The sequence below is a fragment of the Sarcophilus harrisii genome, chromosome 4, assembly GCF_902635505.1.
Source record: "Sarcophilus harrisii chromosome 4, mSarHar1.11, whole genome shotgun sequence".
Taxonomy (NCBI): Eukaryota; Metazoa; Chordata; class Mammalia; order Dasyuromorphia; family Dasyuridae; genus Sarcophilus; species Sarcophilus harrisii.
The window spans coordinates 258,246,307-258,264,307 of NC_045429.1; the positions used below are offsets into that span (position 1 = coordinate 258,246,307).

Sequence of the window (18,001 nt, forward strand, 5' to 3'; positions counted from 1 at the left end):
GCTAAGGAAAATATTATTTGGAGGGAACAACTATACTAACCTTTAAAAATGTTATTGTCAGTATTCCAAAGCTTCACTTAAGGGGAAAGAAATTATCATGGTGGTCTCAAACCCACCAGGGCCAATCTTAAAACAATTCTCTTTTCCATACATAAACAGAGAGTTTTGTAGGATTAGCAACAGTCTGCCTGGTTCTGGACCTTCCTCTCTATGCCTGATATAGTTAACAATTATTCCAATGCTTTTCTGAATGCTTGTGTAGCCATTTGAGTGAATATATTTGAAATTCTTTGCAGGAGCACATGCCGTAAGTGGATAAAAATCTCAGGTTACTTTTCCATTGGTCATTAATAAAAGACCCCAAGGGAAAAAAAAGAAAGGGTAAGTAGATTGTGTTAATCATTAAGCTTGCCTTATGGACAACTATGGACTTTTACTTTGGAACTATTTGACCAGGGCACAAACGTGTTAGGTGAGTTACAATCTGACATCAATGAGTTACCTGCAAGGCAGTTGCAGGCTTGGCTTTAAACAGATAATAAGGCTATATGGTCTCTTGCAGAAGAATATAACCTTGTGAGAAGCAAAATCACCTGGAAAGGAAAGACAATTTCTCCATTGACTCTTGATTTTCAGGGTAAGGGAAAAGGGGGAATTGCATTTGCCTCATTGTCTATTTTTAAGGTCAAACATCCAAGCATGAAGTGAAGCCTTAACATTGTTGTGGGTCAAGTAAAGGAAAATGATAATTATTTCATTGACACAAATGTTTCTGAGAGAAAGTGGAGGGTGGGTAGGGAGGTGAGTGGAGATGAGAGCTGAATCAAAGTGTTTCTTTTGAAAAACTGAAAATCTTGGAGTGAGGGAAGGAGTAGGAAAAAAGCAAAACAAAACAAATACACAAACTCTGAAAGCAGAATTTTTCCCAAAGGGGAACCAATGGATAAACCACCATTAAAAAACCAAACAAAACAAAAAATATTGCATTTCTGTATTGATTTTAGTGCTCTGGGTTGAAGACAAGAGAGAAAGACCTGGACTCAGGTTTTTAAAAAAGAAAGGCATGGGGTGGGAAATAATTGTTTATACTATTTGAAGCTTTAGGGACTAGGTCGCAAAATTAAATGATGATGCAGCAGAGGCAGTATGGAAAAAGATCATCCTGAGCCAAAAGCACTTTCTCAGATGAGAGGGGTGATCAATTTCAAAGAACAAAGGCTAGTACACTCAGGACATCAGTACCTGGAAAGGCATGATTCAAATTAAAGAATATTTGCTTTCAGAAACACTTGTAATGGATAGAGAAAAGTATCCCTGTGTGAAATCTTTCTTTCTTACTTTTCTTTGTTTCTTTGTTTTTTTCTCTTTCCTCTTCTTCTTCCTCTTCCTCCTCCTCCTCCTCTTCCTCCTCCTCCTCCTCCTTCTCGTCCTCTCTTCCTCCTCTTCTCCTCCTCCTCCTCTTCTCCTCCTTCTCCTCCTCCTCCTCCTTCTCCTCCTCCTCCTTCTTCTCCTTTCTTCTTTCTTCTTCCTCCCCTCTCTCTGTATCTCTGTTTCCATTTCTCCCTCTCCTTTTTTCTCTTCTCCTTCCTTTCTTTTAGAAATTATTCTTGGAAATTCTTTCTTTATAATGAACATGACCTGAGATTATTATTGCTACTTGATCCACAACTATGGATATTAAAGTCCAAATAGAGTTAGATCCAACATATTTAGATATTTTCTTTTTGCAGAGCGTAAGGACTTCTTAAAAAAAAAATCTAAGGCTCATTGGTGATTTTCCTATTTGAATTTTTTTTCTTTTAAATGTGTGGCAATAGCTTAGGGTATTATTAAAAATAATACTAACTTCTTACCTCACTTTTCAGAATAGAGAAATCATGATACTTCAATCAAAATGGATGATGCTTATAATTACTGAGTGATCTTAGGGTGGATGTTTCATTTAAGTATATAAGATGATTACTTTAATACTCTCATTGATGAATATTGAGATGTTCCTCTTGGGAGGTAAGACATTCTGTGGTTCTTTCTCAGGTATGGATATTGTCAGCTGAGAACTCTCAGTAGATGACTTGGACAATTAATTCATTGTTTCAATAAATATGGAGCTTTTATTGTGGTAGTCTGTATGACTATTGGAGTATTTGGTTATCAGTGGCCAGGGACTCAATAAGCTTAAGAATTTCCTTCACAAGGTTCTAGTTGAGCTGGCCTATCCATGAAAAGAACAACATGGTTATTTTTCTTAAATTTGTGGCCCAATTTTCCTTATTACCTTGCTCTACCTGGTTTGAAGTATATCAGAACTAGAAAATGTATCCATAATTCATTCTTTCACTCCACAAAACCACATGGAGCATGATCATAATTTGTCTTTTTTGCACTAAGCTATGAATTGTCAAAATTAAAAGTTAAAACATATGATACAATGAATTATGGTCGAAAGTGGGGGAAGAATGTCATGGTGGATTAAGTACTATGCCTGAGATCAGGAGGATTTAGCTCCTAAATCCCATTTCAGATACTAATTGTGTTATATTGGGAAAATCAGTTAACTACTCTGTACCTCAGTTTTCTCATCCTCACAATGGGGAAGGGATGTTGGATATACTAGCATATAAAATCCTTTCCAGCTCTAAATCCATTAACCTGCTATTTAATCCAATCTAACAATTTCTTTTGCTTTTTATTTTGGATGAAGTTAATTACTTTATCTCAAGTTTTCACTTTCACAACCTATCAAAAAAAGTTAATTCAAATTTAAGAGGGCCATTTGTGTAAATGTAAGCTCCAGAATAGAAAACAAAACCAAGTAAAAACAATGATGGTTCTACTGTATGTCATCAAGAGCAGATCACTTTTAGAGTATTTATTCAGTACTGAGAGCCACATTTTAGAAAGAACAAAAGAGAACATTCAGAGGAAAGTGTATGAATTAGTAAGGAATCTGAAAACCATGATAGGAAGATTTGAAGGAAGTAGTGATATTTAATTTGGATAAAAGAAGCTTAGGAGAGGAACATGATTGATATTTCCCAATATTTGAAAGCTTCTTTTTGAATAAGGATAGTAGGAATAATGGGTAGAAGTTATAGGAAGGTACATTTTGCTTCAGTATAAATAGAACTTTCTTGATAATAGGGGCTATCTACAAATGTAAAGAATTCTTGAAATAATGAATACCCCATGACTTGAATGTAAATCAAGGATTATAGAGTGGGATTTATATTGGGCAAGATTTTTTTCTAGTGGGGCAGCTAGGTGGTGCAGTGGCTAGAGCACCAACCTTGAAGTCAGGAGGACCTGAGTTCCAATTTGGTCTCAGACTTAACACTTCCTAGCTGTGTGACCCTGGGCAAGTCACTTAACCCCAATTGCCTCAGCAAAAAAAAAAAGAAAAAGAAAAAAAAAAAAAGAAAAAGATTTTTCCCCCCTAGGGAATGATGAAAAAACGACTTCCATTTCCATTTCCAGGATTTTTTTTTTTTTTTTGAGGCAATTGGGATTAAGTGACTTGTCATACAGCCAGTAAGTGTTAAGTAAGACTGGATTTGAACTCAGAGTCTCCTGACTCCAGGGCTGGTGCTTTAGGCACTGGATCGTCTAGCTTCCCTGTTTTTAGATTCTTATGATTTCTATGGTTCAGTGTTTTTGGTAAATCTTTCCTTTGCTAGTGATTAGTCAATGTTTGCATTCAGTTTTTCCTTTAGTCAACTGCTTCTCGCATTCTTTTTGTTATTTTGATTGACATTTTCATCTTTCATGGTTCCTTGGTGCAGAAATAGTTCAATTTCTCATTTCTTCTTCTACTCTATTATTTCTGAGAGTGGTATAGATTGCCTGTTGACAACTCTGAGAAAGACATCAATTTGATTTCATCAAAAACAACCAAGAAAATTCTAGTAATGTTCTAAGCCTTAGAGTTAATGGTTTCAAAGAAACCTGAGAAGACTTGTATGAAGTAAAATGAAATGAAATGAGCAGAACCAGGAAAACAATGTATATATTGTGCTTACATTTTGTATGTAAGCACAAAGAACTTGAAAAGATTTGATATTTTTGATCCATAGAATAACTAATCATGATTTCAAAGTAACATTGATGGAGCATACTATCCAGTTTCTGACAAAGTGGTAATGAATTCAAGATGTAGGATGAAGCATATATTTTTGATAATGAACAATGTGGAAATTTGTTTTTGCTTTCTTATACATATTTGTTACAATAGCTTTATTTTTTTAAATTAGGGGTGGGATGGGAGGGAAAAAATAAATTCTTGTTTGATGAAAAGTTAAATGAAATTTTAAAAGTTTTCCTCTTTCCAGCAAAGATAGGTAAGCTTGGAACAAATACTTTTGAAGTGTAGGGTATAGGGATACAAAGCTGATGAAGCAATCCATCTACTCAGAGGTAGGAGCCCATTCACTGACAGAGTTGTGTAGGGGGAGGAAAAGGAAGTATGAGCCAAGTGGGAGAGCTGGAAATAAATTCAATTTAAGAATTCCCATTTAATAGTAAATATGTGACATAGTAAGGAAAAATAATAAAGATAACAGAGACTAGTGAAAAACATAGTATACCATAGAGGCACAGTTTAGAGAAAATATTGTTAGAAGGAACTAATGTCAGTATTTAGAAGTTGTGAGTTTCTTAGTATAGATACTCTTTCTACTGATGTAGATTACAAGTCCCCTACAGCTTAGTAGATGTTCTATGAGAATTTTTGTTGTTATTCAGTCATTCCAGTTGTGTCCAACTCATTATCATCCCACGTGGAGTTTTCTTGACAAAGACACTGGAATGGTTTGCCCTTTCTTTCTCCAGTTCAATTTACAGATGAGGAATCTGAGACAGAGTTGAGTGATTTTTCCAGGGGTCAGACAACTAGTAAGTGTCTTAGGCCAGATTTGAACTCAAGAAGATGAGTGTTCTGGACTTTGGGTCTGACATTCTATCCACTATTCCATATAATTGCCCTTTTTGGAGCATATTGTAGCTGAAAAATTAATTGCTCTGTGACCTGTCTGGAACTTGGCGAGACTGGTACTTTGACAACAAACAAGCAAAGACTCTCATAGAGATGATGGGTTAACATTGGTGTACCCTTTGAAAGTCCAGGATCCTTACTGGAAGGCAGTATAGTAGAGAGGAAAGATCATTGAATTTGGAACAGAGAACTGGCTTTGAATCCCAGTTCTGTTACTTACTGAGTGACTGAGCGAGGGAAAAAAAAAAAGGGAAGAAACATTTATACAGTATCTACATTGTGCCAGGCACTATGCTAAGTGCTTTAAAAGTATTATCTTATTTGAGCCACATGATAACCTTGAGTGGTAGATCCTGTTATTATCCTTATATTACAAATGAGGAAACTGAAGTAGCACAGGTTATGTGACTTTCCCAAAGTCACACAGCTGCTAAATTTTTGAGGCCAGATTTGAATGCAGGTATTTCTGACTCCAGGTCTAGCTGTCTATTCACCATACCACCCAGCTGTCTCAAGAATTAGCTTAACCTCAAAATGATTAAGTGAACAAGCCACTTAATCTTTCTAAGGCTTTTTCCTTATCTGTCAGTTTAAGGTTTCAGACTAGATGGCTTTTAAGGTATCCTCCAACTTAAATCTATGATCCTATGAATGACAGAGGGATTGGTGAGTGTCAAAAAAGAGAAAATTGTCTATTCTCTTGCCTAATGCAAGATGTGTAATCATTTTAGAATCATAGATTGTGAGAGAGATAAAAAAAAATGATGGGTTGATGTGGCCTCTGTTCCAATGTGTTTCCTAATTCTTTTCAGCATCTTGTAGAAAATGGCATATCATACCTGAAGAGGGCAGCATTGCTGGAGGAACATGGATCACCATTATTTTTGATGGTAAGTGGGTCTTAGAGGACTGTCTTAAAGGAAATAGGACTTTGAATTTGTTTTTCTATTTGCGGTTAGCATATTTAAGTACTGATAACATAGAGAGAATGCTTAATAGAAGACATGAGGAGAGGAGGAAGAAAGCCTCATGGTGAGACTGTAGTTCTGCCAGAACTAGGAAAGGTTGGGGGGAAGAATATTTATAACAAGTTGTGTATATATCTGGAGCATCTAGGTGGTGTAGTGGATAGAATGATGGATCTGGAGTCAGAAAGACCAAAGATCTAGTTCAGTCTCAAAATCTTATTTGTTGTGTGACCCTGAGCAAGTCACTCAATCCTGTTTGCCCCAGTTTCCTTATCTATAAAATGAACTGGAGAAGAAAATAGCAAACCACTCTGGTATCTTTGCCAAGAAAATCCCAAATGTGTTCACAAAGAATTGCACATGACTTAAATGATTCAACAACAATGTTGTTGATATGTAGATATAAGATATATATATGTAGATAATCCACATTTCTGACCCCAGTATTTAATATGGGCCTGATACTTATTCTCTATAAACCAAGATCATGCTATAGTTTCTTTGAAAAGACAAGACTATTCTTTCCCCAAGTGTAAAATGTTAGACCTAAAAACAAAATTTAGAATAATAGCCATTGTAGTTAATAAGCGACTTAAATGGGTCTATGTAGTGAGAAGATTAACAGGTCTGGGGTTCTAAGATCTGTCTGGCTTCCTTGATTTATTAGTTGTATGATCCAAAGGAATTTTCTTCCACCTCCATTTCTTCTGTAAAATTGGGATAATAATGACTATATTTCCTTCCTTACCAGTTCCTTATCATACAAGGAAATATAATAGTGTTCTATAATGATATTAATAGTAACTCATAGGTATCTAGCTCTAAGTTTGCAAAATGCTTCATATATGTCATCTCATTCGGTCATCATGTAAATGATGGTATAGATGGAATCAGAAGAAACATGAAGATTTGAAACCCAGCTTTAATGCTTACTAACTCTGATATCCCTAACTGGGAAAATCAGTACATTTTCTAAGCCTCAGTTTCTGTATCTGAAGAAAAGGGAATAATAATTGTTGCACTGTTTAACACACAGGATTGTTTTGGGAAAGCATTTATTGATATGGAAATATGGATTGATACATCTTATTAGAAGTGATTTATTAAGATGTAGTGGGGTGTAGTGAATAAAGGGCTTGTCTTACAATCAAGAAGACTTGAGTTCAAGTTCTGTCTCTGTTTGTACTAATTTTTTTAATCTCTTAGCCTATCTAGGCAGCTAAGAGTATAAATTATATAATCAGTAAACATTTATTAAGTTCCTGCTTTGTGTTAGATAGGCAGGAAGGTGGCAGAGTGGTTACAGCACCAGATGGATTCAAATTCAGTCTCAGACACCAGCCATGTCACCTTGGGCAAGTCACTTAACCTGGTTTGTCTGTTTCTTCATATGTACAGTGAACTAGAAAAGGGAATGCAAACCACTCTAGTGTCTTTGCCAAGAAAATCCCAAATAAAATCATAAAGAGTCAGACATAATGTTCAGACACTGTGCTAAGCATTGGGGATCCAAAAAAAAAAAAAAAAAAAAAGGTAAAAGAGAATCTTTGCTCTAAAGGAATTTACAGGATACAGAAGAGACAATACACAAACAATTGTGTATAAATAGGATATATACAGGAAAACCTGGGGATTTTTGATATAGGAAAGACACTAGAATTAAAGGGAATCAGGAAGACTTCTGTAGAATGTGGGGTCTTGGGACTTGAGGGAAGTCAGGAAATAGAGAGAAGGCTTGGGGAATAAATAGCTTGTGAACATGACCAGAGGCTAGAGATGGAATGTCTTGTCTGAAAATCATTGACGAATTATGTGAATGCATCCCAGTGTATGTGGCACAGGGTAGAGAGTAAAGTATTAGAGGGGCAGGTTATGAAGAGCTTTAAATGTCAAACAAAGCAGCTATGGATTTGATTTTGGTAAAGGGTATTTCTTCATTGAGAGTTCCCAAGATTAGTGAAATTATAGATTTGGTCTCTCCCCCTGCCCTCCACTTTACCAAAAAAAAGCTAAATTTTGTTTTGTTTTATTTTATTTTGTTTTTACTATATGCTTAGATTGAGAGAATTGTTATTTAAAATGTGAGAACCTCCTCTTGAGGTCACAGACTTCTGTGCTATTGAAATCTCATCTATAGATCGCCATGATTGGATTACTGAGTAGCTTAATGAGATTTTTATTTAATGGACTGGTGTTTAGGTTTGGAATGGAGTTTCCTCTATCCCACCAATGGCTCCCAATTGGAGATAAGTCTGGTAAATGTGGAAATTCCGCAGCTGCCACATGTCCCATGTGATGTGTCTCCTGTCTATGAAGATTTTTCTGTGGTCAGATGCCAAACTAGGTATGGTTCCATATTACAAACTGATTAGGAAGAAATGGTAGTGGTTTGTCTGAGCATATCACTATTAGTGACTACTGAAAATGTAACTTATGGCATCTTAAAATGTCAGGTCACTTTTTATTTTTATTTGAAGATTGATATCAATAAACCCTGCTACACCAAAGAGTCAAAAGACATTCTCTCTCCGGTCGATTTATCATTATTCCTAATTCCTGTTTTAGTTTTCTCACCTTTCTAAGTCATTTTACATATCATTAAAAGAGTAAACTTCCTAATGAATATTACTCTTATCATTCCGCTATTCAAAAGTCTTTAGTAATTCCCAATCACTTACTGAATATATGCCAAATTCCCAAGACTGGTATTCAAAGCTCTCTCTATAGTCTTTTTCAGTCTTATCTTAAATTATGGCTTTTTATGTTCTGCCAGAACATTAAGTTACTTGCTACTGCCTGAACAGATTTTGCACCTTTTTTTATTGAAACAAATGAAAAATCCTGAGATAGTTTTTGGGTGATTAATAATAAATTTATTAATAAGGCTAACTGACAATCAATAAATTGATGATCAGTGGCTTCTCTCTATAGCCAAAGATATTCCATGGAGAACCTGAAAGTTTAAATAACTCTTGAAAGGGAATTCTCTTGACAATTGAAAACCAACCATGCCTGGTGGGGAGGTAGCCTAGAAGTTTCCTGCTCCATGGTTTCCAGTTTTTATAGTCATTCCCAAATTCTGCACTGCAAGAAAGATTGCTGATTAATCAATTAACAAGTATTAATTAAATGCTTGTTACCAGCCTAGCAAGCATAGTTCTAGCTGGGTGTAATAAAAGTAAAATATGAGACATAGTATGAAAAGGGAGACAAGAAATATGAAATTGTAGGGAAGAATTTTATTGTTTAGTTATTTCAAACATTTAGTCATATTTAACTCTCTGTTACCTCATTAGGGATTTTCTTGGCAAAGATACCGAAGTGGTTTGTATTTCCCCCTTCGGCTCATTTTACAAATGAGGAAACTGAGGTTAAATTGATTACTCAGCATATGAGGACTGATTTGAACTCAGGAAGATGAATCTTTATGACTTTGAACCAAGTATTCTATCCATTATGCCACCTAGCTGCCCATAGTGAAAAATATAATACAACATATAATTATATCCCAAATTTTATGGTATTGGTTTTAAATGCTAGCGGAATTTAGAAAGAAAACATCTATGAAGCCTGAGGTTTTCAAGAAAATCTCTGAAAAATAGTCAATCAATTTTTTAGTGTTGAACAGATGAACATAATGAACACTGATTAAGTAAAATACTATACTAAAAACTGGGGATACAAAGATAAAAATGAAATATTCCTTACTTCAAAAAGTGTTTGCTAGGTGGCACAATGGCTAGAGCACTGCCCCTGTAGAGAGGAGAACCTGAATTCAAAGCTGACTTCATATACTTACTGTGTGGGTAAGTCACTTAACCCTTATTACTTATAAAACAAAAAAAAAACAAAACAAAAACAAGTTTTCAGTACTTTTTCAAAGAATTAAATTGCAATGCGATAAAATCAAGACTGTACCTGCATTTGCTTTTTTAGACTTTGTGGGAAGAATTAGGTAATAATTGTAAGTCTGAAAGATATTACCCAGAATCCGCTAGAATATGTATATATATATATATATATATATATATATATATATATATTAGAATTCCTAATCATATATTTGCTTTCATAATTTGTCATCATAACTTGATGACAGAACTGAACCAGTAAATTTTTGGAGGAAATTGCCATGTGTCCTTTAGTATCTTGCAGCTCAGATACTTAAATGGTGACCTAATATTTAACAAATATTTCATTTTTAGAATAAATAAATTTAGTCCCCAGTGATTTAAATGAATTGGTGTTTGGGAAAAATGATTTATTATTTAAAAATCTCAATTCATTAGAGATCTTGAGTAACAGCTCTTTCATGGCCCATTAAAATTAATTTTTATCATTAACTTAAGAATTATAATAAAAAGTTATCAAATAATCACGTAAAACAAGTGAGAAAATTTTATCCCATATCTGTTGGTTTTAATGAGAAAGAATCAAGTACATTAACAAACAAACAACAAACTTAACAAATAAAATTTTTTTGTTCTGGGTGCCTTTCTAGGCCTGGAAAAATGTTTTCTTTCTTTCTTTTCTTTTTAATTATAGTCAGGGCATATGCAATTCTGCATTTGTTGTATATCACCTTATCTAGATCGTTCTGTATTTTCTTGTATGCTCTGTATTTTTGTAATCCTTTGATATGCTATTATAGTGCTCCTCCTTAATTGATTCAGTCCTCCATAATTCTTGGACTTAAAGGTTTCTACTTTGTTCTGTTTGTTGTTACAAGTAGAACAGCATTGAATGTTTTGTTCAGATGAGTCTTTTTTTTTTCCTTTTAATTATTATTTTTTGGAGTAGAGGCCTCAGTCCTCACAATGAAATTTTGACTGAATCCTTTGACTCATCCTTTGATCCTTTGAAGGATCAATCTAATGAATTATTGAAGAATGAAATAAGCAGAACCAAGCAAATGTTTCATACAATAATACAATGTTGTTCAAGTAGCAACTATGACCAACTAAGTTGTTCTGAGTATTATGAATAGTCAGGTCAACTATAAAAGACCTATGCTATCCATCTCCAGAGAAAAGACTGATAAGTGGAAGTATGTACAGTTTTTCATAGACATATATATATATATATATATATATTCACACACACCTATATATGTATGTATGGATGCCCACACATATATGTCAAATGGTGCCTTCTCTAAGAAGGGAAATAAGGAGTGAGGGAATAAAAAAAAAAAAAACAAAAAGAATTAAATCTAAAAAAAATCTAATGACATTACATACTGTCATATTGCTTTACAAAATATTTTCATTTGGCTAGGGTGCCAATATTAATATATTAGTGTTTGTTGGAGCATGACAACCCACTACTGAATTTTTATTATTTATTTCATATTGCTATTCTGGTCTAATAGCTAAAAATGTTTTGTTAAATTTAGGTAGTGGTTAAAAGAAAGAAAAACCGAATAAAGCCCTGGCAAGTCCAATTTTTCTATCGGAGAATATGGACTGTGTTTGGAAACATAGTTTTTCCTGAGTTACAATCAGATTTCAGTTCTTTCTCTGGATAAGGCAATGACTCTGTCCTCCTGTCTTGAAAGGGCAGATCCATCACCCTACTAGGTCAAGAGAGAGAAGAATTTCATTCTGCTTTCTTATTGCTTCTCACCTAAGCTAAGTCTGGTCAATCAATCAGCTACTCCTGCAGCTGAACTCCCAGCTGGGTCCTTCCTACCTTTGGAAAATCATCATGTAAATAGAGGTCAGTTCTGGAGTTCAGTGCAGTGAGAGATCCAACAAGTGCTGGGGCAGGATCACCATAGCAACAAACTCCTCTGCTCTGCTGAAGGTTTATGATTCTGAAACATGCTTTCATCTACCTCTGGAGTTTACAGATGATGGTGGGGGGGAGATATTGAGCATTGTGTCTAAGCAGAGGACAGTTTTATTTGATTTTTTAAGGTAATTTTGTTTTATAGCCATCTCTTCATTTCTAATCATTCTCACTGGCAAAAATAAACAAAAGCAAAAATTCAAAACAGCAATCTTTTAAAATTCTATTAGTCGAGATCATTAAAATCATTGGATTAGCAAGTCAAAAAATAAAGCATAAATATATGAATGGATGAGGAAATTTGAAGTGGTGACTTAGAAGATCGTGTTTTGTCACTCACTTGCAGGATATTACTGTCTTTACACCTTCAGGTCTCTTCAGTGGGAGGCACAGGAAGGCACTTACTATCTGGAAGTTCGTTCTGACGGGCAGTTGTTGAACAATCTGAGTGATGGTTCATGGGATAACTGTACTTTCAAGGTAAATTCTTGGACAGAAAAATTTGGTCCAAGGTAATGTCCATAATATCTTATTCTGCAGAATGAAGTAAACATCTGCTTAGAAGAGGGCCCTAGCCTTACATTATTACCAAGAGAATATAATATATTTTTCATTATTTTAACATTTTAATTTATTTTTTCAGTTGACATATATATATTTTTTTAATCTCTCCACCTTTCCACTGCCCATTGGAGAAGAAAAGGAAAGGAAAAAAACCCAAACTCATGTAACAAATATCCACAGTCAAGCAAAACAAATTCTAGTATTGGCCATATGAATGTTTCATTCTGTTTTGAGAAACCATTAGTTCTCTGTTAGGGGATGGATAGTGTGCTTCATTTTTAGTCTTTTCAAGTTATATGTCTCTATAATGCTGTTCTTGTTATATGAATTGTTCTTCTTTTACTCATCTTATAGTATAACAAAACTCTCTCCTTGATTTCCTGATTCATTCTAACACTATAAATAAAGAGACTGCTGACAAGGTAGGTCCCTCAGCTCAAACATATCCAATGCCTTTGTACAGTGTTTTGAAATCTATTCCTTCCTCACCTCTCCTATTAGTAGCTCATATCCTTCAAAAACTATAGCTCCAGTGCTATTTTGAGGCTTTTCTTGACATTAGTCTTTTTTTTTTTTACTCCACTCACATGCTATTATTTTTCATTCTCCCCCTCTATTTACGTTGTATTTATTTTTGTATATACTTACACATGAAGGAGCATGGTATAGTGAGTGCATAGAGAACAGGACTTGGACATTACCAAGGTAAATTACTTAGTCTCTCAATGTTCTGGGGGACTGTCCAAAGACTGTATGGGAGCAATGTCAGTGACAAAAATGAAATTTTCCAGTTAAGTAGCTTATATGGTGCTGAAGTGATATTATGGTATAATTTTGGTATATAGCTTTCCCTTCTCCCTTCCCTCCCCTTCTCCTCCCCTTCCTTTCCCTTCTTTCTATTTTGTTCCCTTTCTTTTTTTCTGTCTCCTTTTCTATTTTACTCTCTCTTCCCTTCATTCTCTCTTTCTCTGTCCCTCTTTATCCTCTTTCTCTCTTTTTCTTTCTGTCTCTCTCCTCTCTGTATCTGTCTTCTCTATCTCTTTCCCATTCCTCCTGCTCCTCCCTCTTTCTGTGTACCTCTCTCTCTCCCTCCATCTCTCTTTTCTTTCTTTCTTTGCCTCTGTCTACATCTTTCTGTCTCCTTCCTTCCCTTCATATCTCTGAATATATAATCACAGATACACATATGTGTATAACATATATTTTAGAGTATATTACATAAATTTATGTTATATTAATTATATATGTCAAATATATGAGTATAAAATAATTTGGGTGATAGATAATTGGAAGCAACAATAACTGGGAGGTTCAAGAAAGACATAGAAGCTGAACTGAAAGAAGTTACAGAATCCAAGATTTAAAAATTAGGAGAGTGATCATTGCAAACATAGTGGGATAGCCTATGCCAGAGTGTAGAGAGGAGGTGTCTAAGGATGTGAGATAGTAAATAGATCTATTTAACTGAAAGGTAGAGAGAATGTGCATATGTTATGTATGGTGTGCTGTGGTAATTATGTGAAGTATTAATAGATTACAGTCATACTCTGAAAAACTTTGAATACCAACCAAAAGGATTTATATTTTATCCTAGAGTTAATGGAGAATTACCTGAAGGGTGAGCAGAGAAATGACAAGGTGCTTTGTGAAAATTAATTTGGATGTATTGGAAAAGAGAATATCTGGTCCAAGTGAAGAAGTATTGAATGAGGATGGTAGTCACTACCCTATTTGTGTAGAGAAAAGGGTACTGACAGAAGGGTACATATATTAGAGTCACTATGGAGATAGAATTGACAATCTGACGATCTATAAGCATTTATTAGATGCTTACTGTATGCAAAATGCCAACAATTTATATTTCATAAGATGATTACATGGGACCTTGGTTATTCAGTAATTTCAGTCATGTCCAATTCTTTGTGACCCTTTTAGGATTTTCTTGGCAAAGATACTGGAGTGTTTTGCCATTTTCTTTTCCAACTTATTTTACAGATGAGGAAATTGAAACAAACAGAGTTAAATCACTTACCCAGGGTACCACAGTTAGCAAGGGACCTACAACTATAAATCCAACTGCTCATTGAAATTGAAAACTGAAATCTTTAGTCACTTTACGGTCTCACAGCTAGTAAGTATATGAAGGAGGATTTGAACTCATATTTTACTTCTGTTCAACACTCTATTAGACCATTTATCTTTCTTATTAAAAGCTTCAACTTTATGGTTGTGTCCCTATCATACTATTTTAAAGTTGCTGGAAGTCCTTCCTTTCTCCTGATTTCTATCTCTCTTCTTTCCTTCCTTCCTTCCTTCCTTCCTTCCTTCCTTCCTTCCTTCCTTCCTTCCTTCCTTCCTTCCTTCCTTTCTTCTTCTTTCCTTCCTTCCTTCCTTCCTTCTTCTTTCCTTCTTTCCTTCCTTCCTTCCTTCCTTCCTTCCTTCCTTCCTTCCTTCCTTCCTTCCTTCCTTCCTTCCTTCCTTCCTCCTTCCATCCTTCTTTCCTCCTCCCTTCTTTCTACCCTCCTTCCCTCTCTTCCCCTTCCCTCTCTTCCCCCTTCCCTCTCTTCCTCCTTCCCTCTCTTTCTCCCTCCCTCTCTCCCTTTCTCTCTTCCTTCCTCTCTCTCTTTTCCTCCTGTCTCTTTCCTTCTACCTTCCTCTCTCTCCTTCTTCCCCTCTCTCCCACCTCTCTCTTTATCCTTCCCTCTCTCTATGTCTGTGTCTGTGTCTGTCTCTATCTCTGTTTCTTTGCGTCTGTCTGTCTGTCTGTCTGTCTGTCTGTCTCCTCTCTTTTTCCTTGGATAAAATGGTTCATTAAGGACTAACCAATCCTTTGGCCTGAGAGCTCTGATAGGACTGTCTGGCTTCTTCCTCTCCACTGTTACCCAACAACCTATATATAGTAGAAGGATGAAAATGCTTTTCACACTTTCTTCCTTTATGGCCATACTATCACTATTTTGCTTATCTATCTGACATGCAATTCTGGAGATGCCAGAAGATGATCCTTAGCATAAATAATTGTCTTTGGAGTTCTCTTGCCTCTGTAATCAGGCTCTTAGCTTATTCTGTGATTGAACAGGAGACAGTGAGCCCAAACCTCCTGAAACTGCACATTAAAGTAAACAAGTCTTGTAGTGGTTCAACTAGCAAGTTGATGAAAAATCACCAGGGGATGCAGTTAATGAGAGGCATTCTAAGCTAAATAAAACACAGTGTGTCTCTTTGTTTTGGGATTGGGACTGGGGGAGCCTTGAGTATTAAAAATTAATTTCATCTCTCCAGTCGACTCCAAAAAGCCTGCTGCAGGCACTGACAAGTTTGAACAACCCACAGAAGGTTTATCTATCAGTTGGTGGTGGTGGCTTTATCAGTCTCATCTGCTGCTTTGCCTCCCCCTAAGCTTGTCTGCCCCTGACCTTACTTCAGCACAGCTGATCAGCATGAGGGAAGTTGATTTGGAAGCTCATTAATTTTTTACTTGCCATGTCTCTAGCTTGGTAGGAAAGCAGGGGGTTGAATCTGTCAGAAATGTATAATTTTTTATTACGTCAACAGGGAGAGAATCACAAGTGAGATCTTTTTTGGAGGTTTAATTATAACTGCCACTGACTTCTGGGTTGAACTACCCTCCCAATCACCCCCAGATATTATGGGGGGAAAGATCCTAGATGTTGTTTTCTGGCTGGGATAAGCTTCAGATCATTTTTTCATTTTCGTCTTCTATATAGCACTTACTACACATTTTTGCATGTAGTAGACACTCATTAAATGTTTGTTCACAATGAATGAATGACTCTTAGATAAAATACAGCTTATAATAACAGATTACTTCTATCACCTCTTTTGTATACTACATACATATACATCAGTTTAGTGAAAAATAAGAACTGGATTTCCTTTCTGGCTAGGTTACTATTAGCTGAATGATCTGAGGCTAATCCCTTAAGTACTTTGAGTCTCCCTTCATTCATCTGTAGAATATAGTTTATGGATCTACAGAATTTAGAGCTCTAAAGGACCTTAAGACCATTTACAATTATCCCTTCCACATCACAACTTTCCCCATTACAGTTTTGATATATCAAAGGTTAGCATAAGAAATAAAAAGGGAATTTTTAGAAACTTTTGTGGAAGGAATAGATGACACACAAAGACCAATGGTAATACTTAATCCAAATTTTACAATAAGGTACAGTATATACTCCATAAAAGAAAGAGAAAAAAATTAAGATTTCTTCTCTGTTGTGAAGAGAAGGCTAAACATTTTTATGTGGATTTTTCTGATAATAATAATATAAAGATATTTTCATTTCCAATATAGTAAATACTATAGATATAGCCCGCTTAACCAAAAGATTCTTAATGGGGAATAGGGGAAAGTCCTCAATAATTTTTAAGAGTGGAAACAAGTTCTGAGACTAAAAGGAAAAAAGAATTACTAATCTAGTTCAAACACTTGTTTTTTCCAGAAGACAAATTTGAAGCCTATACAGGTGAAGTGATTTGTCCACAGTTATAAAGGTAATAAGAGCCAGAATTCAAATCCAGTTCTCTTGACTTCCAATCTACTTCTTTTTTTTCTATTCCTTTGAAAGTGTATTATCAAACAACTCATTAATAATCTAATTATTTAAATCCATAAAAACATGTGAATAAGGTAATGTGATTATTGTTGAGAGAGGGATTGGGATCTGGTGGCTGGAGGGAAGGAGAAGACATACAGAGAGGAATAAGATAGAATCATTTTTCATTAAATATTTCTTATTTGTAGAGAAGCAATAATGGAGTACTAGAAATAATGCTTGACTTGGAATGAGAATTATAGTTAGAATGATTGTTTCACACTGCTCGGTAGAACCAAAAAATCATATATCTATAAATATAGAAATTTATATATATACATAATATATATACTAACTAAATAGCTAAACATGATTTTTTTCTGACTACATACTTCAGCTTCCTTATCTGTAAACTAGATATTCCAATATAGTTACTCTTCATGCTAAGATAAAAGAACATTAAATTTCTTGGTCTGTACTTGTTAGGAGGAACCTTACTAGTGTTATAGTCCAACAGATGATCCTAAATATGTGGCTTTCTTCTTCTTCTTCTTCTTCTTCTTCTTTCTTCTTTCTTCTTCCTTCTGGAATTGGGATAAAGTGATTTATCCAGAGTCATACAGCTGGGAAATGTTAAGTGTCTGAGGTCAAATTTGAACTCAAATCCTGTGCTCTATCCACTGTGCCATCTAGCTATCCTAATTGAACTTATTCTTTGGATTAATTTATATGACCTTTTTTTCCCCTTAGTATATTACCTTATGATCTTTGACTCTAGAGAACTATTTGACTTGGAGTTAGAAAATTCTTTTATACATCATTGAATTCCTCACCATCAATGTGTCCCTAAAAACCATTTTTGGGGTCTCTCCCAGCAAAAAAAAAAAAAGTAATTCAGGAGTGGTTAGGGCTGTGATATACCAATTCTCTCATGATGGTGACTAATTAGCATGAATATGAAATTAATGTCAAGAATGAAAGGATAAAGAAAAAAATCAGTCTTCTCTTTCCTGCATTTATTATGCATATATTTCAGCAATAATTGGGTAATTTCTCTTGGGCTATTATAGAATTTTCTAAACTTTCTTCCCTGGGTTGTGCCAATGGCAACAGAGGACTAGAGGTGTGGA

General features: G+C 35.1%; 1 protein-coding gene across 1 annotated transcript in view; it reads left to right on the forward strand.

The window, feature by feature from the left end:
• Positions 1-344: 344 nt before the first annotated feature.
• Positions 345-18,001, forward strand: part of PKHD1 (PKHD1 ciliary IPT domain containing fibrocystin/polyductin) — a 611,151-nt gene continuing 593,494 nt past the window's right edge. Inside the window, 5 exon segments of the mRNA XM_031964731.1 lie at positions 345-637; positions 1,866-2,007; positions 5,800-5,877; positions 8,155-8,299; positions 12,117-12,225. Coding sequence (XP_031820591.1) covers positions 1,956-2,007; positions 5,800-5,877; positions 8,155-8,299; positions 12,117-12,225 — 384 coding nt within the window. The 5' untranslated portion in view covers positions 345-637; positions 1,866-1,955.